Source organism: Fonticula alba (genome assembly GCF_000388065.1).
Source record: "Fonticula alba strain ATCC 38817 unplaced genomic scaffold supercont2.9, whole genome shotgun sequence".
Taxonomy (NCBI): Eukaryota; order Rotosphaerida; family Fonticulaceae; genus Fonticula; species Fonticula alba.
In genome coordinates, this window is record NW_009242979.1 from 433676 (window position 1) to 437004 (window position 3329).

At 71.3% G+C, this 3329-nt stretch overlaps 1 protein-coding gene across 1 annotated transcript in view; it reads left to right on the forward strand.

Annotated features, from left to right (window-relative positions):
• Window positions 1-590: 590 nt before the first annotated feature.
• Window positions 591-3329, forward strand: part of H696_05164 — a gene marked incomplete at its 3' end in the record, with an annotated part of 10436 nt that continues 7697 nt past the window's right edge. The window contains exon 1 of the mRNA XM_009499019.1: window positions 591-2086. Within this exon, the coding sequence (XP_009497294.1) occupies window positions 686-2086 (1401 nt within the window). The 5' untranslated portion in view covers window positions 591-685. The remainder of the gene's footprint in view (window positions 2087-3329) is intronic.

The window sequence follows — 3329 nt, forward strand, 5'->3', positions numbered from 1 at the left end:
GAAACATGGCGATCCGAGGGGCCGCCAGGGCGGTTGCCGAGCGCCCCCCGGGCCGGGCGGGGGGGGGGGGAAACCGCTTCGCGGCTAGTCAACAGAGGCAGCGGGCGCTCCTGTGAGACTAAACTCGAAACAAACACACAAACAGACAGTCACCTAGGGGCGCCTGCCTCAAGCGGATCCGCCGTACACCGGCGCTACATGGGGCGCCTTTGGGCACACAGCTACCCGAGGATCTCTTGCACCTTCCACGCACACACGCCCCTTCTAATTTGCTTGCGCCTGGCCCCGTGCCTCCTTTGTCCCCCTGTGTCCTGCGCCTCTCGGCCTCCCTCCCGCGCACATATGACACCCTACCACGGGGCGCGCGAGGCGCCAGATTCCCTTGCCCATGCTCCCTCCGAAGTCGCCTCCCCAGGCCGGTTCGTTGCCCCCCCCCCCCCCCCCCCCGCCCCCGCCCTCTGCCTCGCTGCTCTATTCCTGAAAGACGGATGCCATCCTATGTACAGGGAAGATCTCGCAACTGACACCCCCCTCTGTCCTTTCTCCCCTCTCTATCTCCCCCGATGGGAACTGTGCGGGCAATTTGCCAAGCCCTCTGCCGGCTGGCAATGTCGGGGACGCCGGCGCCGGGACCCCCCTCCAGGCGGCAAAAGTCGATGCCAGCTCTCAGTCCGCTGCCCAGCACATGCCAGAGATGCGGCAACCGGCGGTCGGCCTAAACTTTGGCCCATCGGTCCCCCCGTTGGGACAGGCTGCCAGTCCCAGGCTTCCCGGCCATGGGTCCCTAAATGCGGGTCCATCGGCCAGCCCGCTGCCCGCATCTCAGCATCCGCCGGAGCCTCTGCCCGGCATGGCGACGGCGGCGCAGCTCCACCAGCAGCAGCTCCAGCAGCTTCAACTCCAGCAGCTTCAGCTCCAGCAGCTTCAGCTCCAGCAGCAGATTCAGCTCCAGCAGCAGCAAATGCAGCAGGGCCAGCGCTCGTCGCACTTGGAAATGGCCCACAGGGGCTCCGACCCGGGAGGCGACCTGCTCCCACACCAGACACCGGAATCGACGATGCTGCTCGGCTCGGGGCAGGCCTTCCCGGGCGCGCCGTATGGCGCTCCTGGAGCCGGGCTCCCCTTTGCCCCGGCGACGGCCATGATGAATCCCGCCACCATGGCGGCCATGATGAACCCCGCGGCCATGGCGGCCATGGGGGCCTTCGGGGCTCTGGGCCCAGCGGCGGCCATGTCTTCGCTCATGTCCATGTGGGGCTTTCCGCCGCCGCCGTCGTCGTCGTCGGGGCCGCTTGGCTCGGGGCTGAGGCCGGGGCCGTTTACTGCCCCGGGCCCCGGGCCGCATTCCAACTCACTGCCCCCGGCGGCTCCCTATGCGTCGGGGATGACGGAGCCAGGCTCGGAGGCCGTGTCTTCCGCCTTGTTGCCGGAGCCGACGCACTTCTGGCCCGAGGATGACAAGCTGGCGACCACGATGGGCCAGCGCGTGGACCCGGTGAAGAAGTCCGACTCGCACACGGGGCCGGATCTGTCGCCGAGACGTAAGCCCGGGCCTCGGCCTCGCTCGGAGCTCCTTGCCCGCAAGATTTCCATTACGCGGCCGGCGCGCACGATCGCCGTGTCGCCGGGCCTGTCAGTGACCCTGCGGCCGGAGGGGAGCCCCCTCGGGTCCGAGTCCATCTCCGCCGAGGGGACTGGCAAGTCGTCCAGTTCGGTGATCTCGTCGGCGCCGGCTTCCGAGCCCGGCGGCGACCCGGCCGGTGGCCGTGACAATCCCCCCGAAACGCCCGGCCGCGGTGGCGGCATTGGCGTCCAGCCATTTCCGATAAAGTTCCGGGTGAATCCCATCGGCCTGCCGGGCGCCGGTCCGCGAGACGTGAATGTAGCCCCGGCGGCCGGGTCAACCAAGGTGATTACCGCGGCCTCGGCCGGGGCGTCACCCCTCATCACCGCCACCTCGGCCGGGGCCAATCCCCTGGGGCTGATTACGGCAGCCACAGCCGGGGCCGGCCCCTTCCAGCCCCTGGAGCCGCTGGCGAGGCCGCACAAGACCCATACCGCGAAGCCCGCATCTTGGGCCTCGCAGGTATACTCGTCTCTCCATCCTACCCCTGCCTTCTGCTCTCGCCATTTCGCCCCCCCCCCCCCCCCCCCCGCCGGCCGGCCCTCTCCCTGGGCGGCAGCGCCCCGCCGAAGGGGCCAGTGTCCGTCTCACGAGCCGCGACGCTGCGCCTGCCCGCCCGCCCGCCCGCCTGTGCCGCAGCACGGCCCGCCCCATGCCGGCAGCGTGTGCGTGTCGCCTCCCCGAGGTGCGCCTCGCTCTGATGCCTGGGGCGGAGCTGGCCTGAGGGGGCCTGCCCGGGTGGCACCCGGGCCAGGGGGATGCCCGGCGCGCGGCAGGCATTTCCAAGACTGGCGGCATGTCCGGTGTTATTGTCTGCCACCCGGCGCAACATGCGGCCACCCCCGGATCCGGCCGGCGGCCCCGGCCCCATGCCCGGGACCGCGGTCGGCGCCGCCACAGGGTCCATGCTGGACCCGGTCTCCGGACTGCTGCTGGTGCTGCCACTCGCCTGCTCACACGGGCTGGCCATCGCCCCCGGGCGCGCGTCTCCATCGCCTCCGAGCTGCCGAAGCCTCGTTGTCTGAGGCGCCAGGCCACGCCTCGGGACCCGCGCACGGCCATAGCCAGCACCGCGGGGTCGAACTCCCGGCCCCGAGCGCCAGGCCCCCGGGGCCGAGTGCTTGACCTGCGCCCGTTGCCGCCCGCTGCGGGCGCTCCGGCCTCCGGCGTCGCGCTTGGCCCACCTTGGGTGTCCTCCGGCCGGCCAGCCTGCCCGAGTCGCGGGCGAGCCCCCGGGCCTGGGCGTGGCCGCGACTCGCCCCGGGAAGGCACGCCCATGCACATGCCCCTTTCGCCGCCCGGCGCCGTCAGTCGTGCATCCGCCCGGCCAGCCATGCGCACGCACGCACGCACGCACGCACGCACGCACGCACGCACGCACACACACACACACACACGCACACACGCACACACACACACACACACACACACACACACACACACACACACATACTGCCTCACTTGGCTGCTCGGGGCACAGCAAGCCGCGCCCTCCCGCCCGCCCGGCCCCTCGGCGGACAGCAACACACATCCCCCCCAGCCGCCTGCTCCACTGTTGGTGGGACACGGCCCCCGCTGCTCCCCCGGCCCGTGACACCGGGCAGGCCGAGCGCTGCATCCGCCGGCCAAGTGCCGTGCGCGATCAGATGTCCGGGCTGGCGCCGAGCCTGCCCCCGGCAGCTGGCCAGCCCCCCTTGCGACAGAC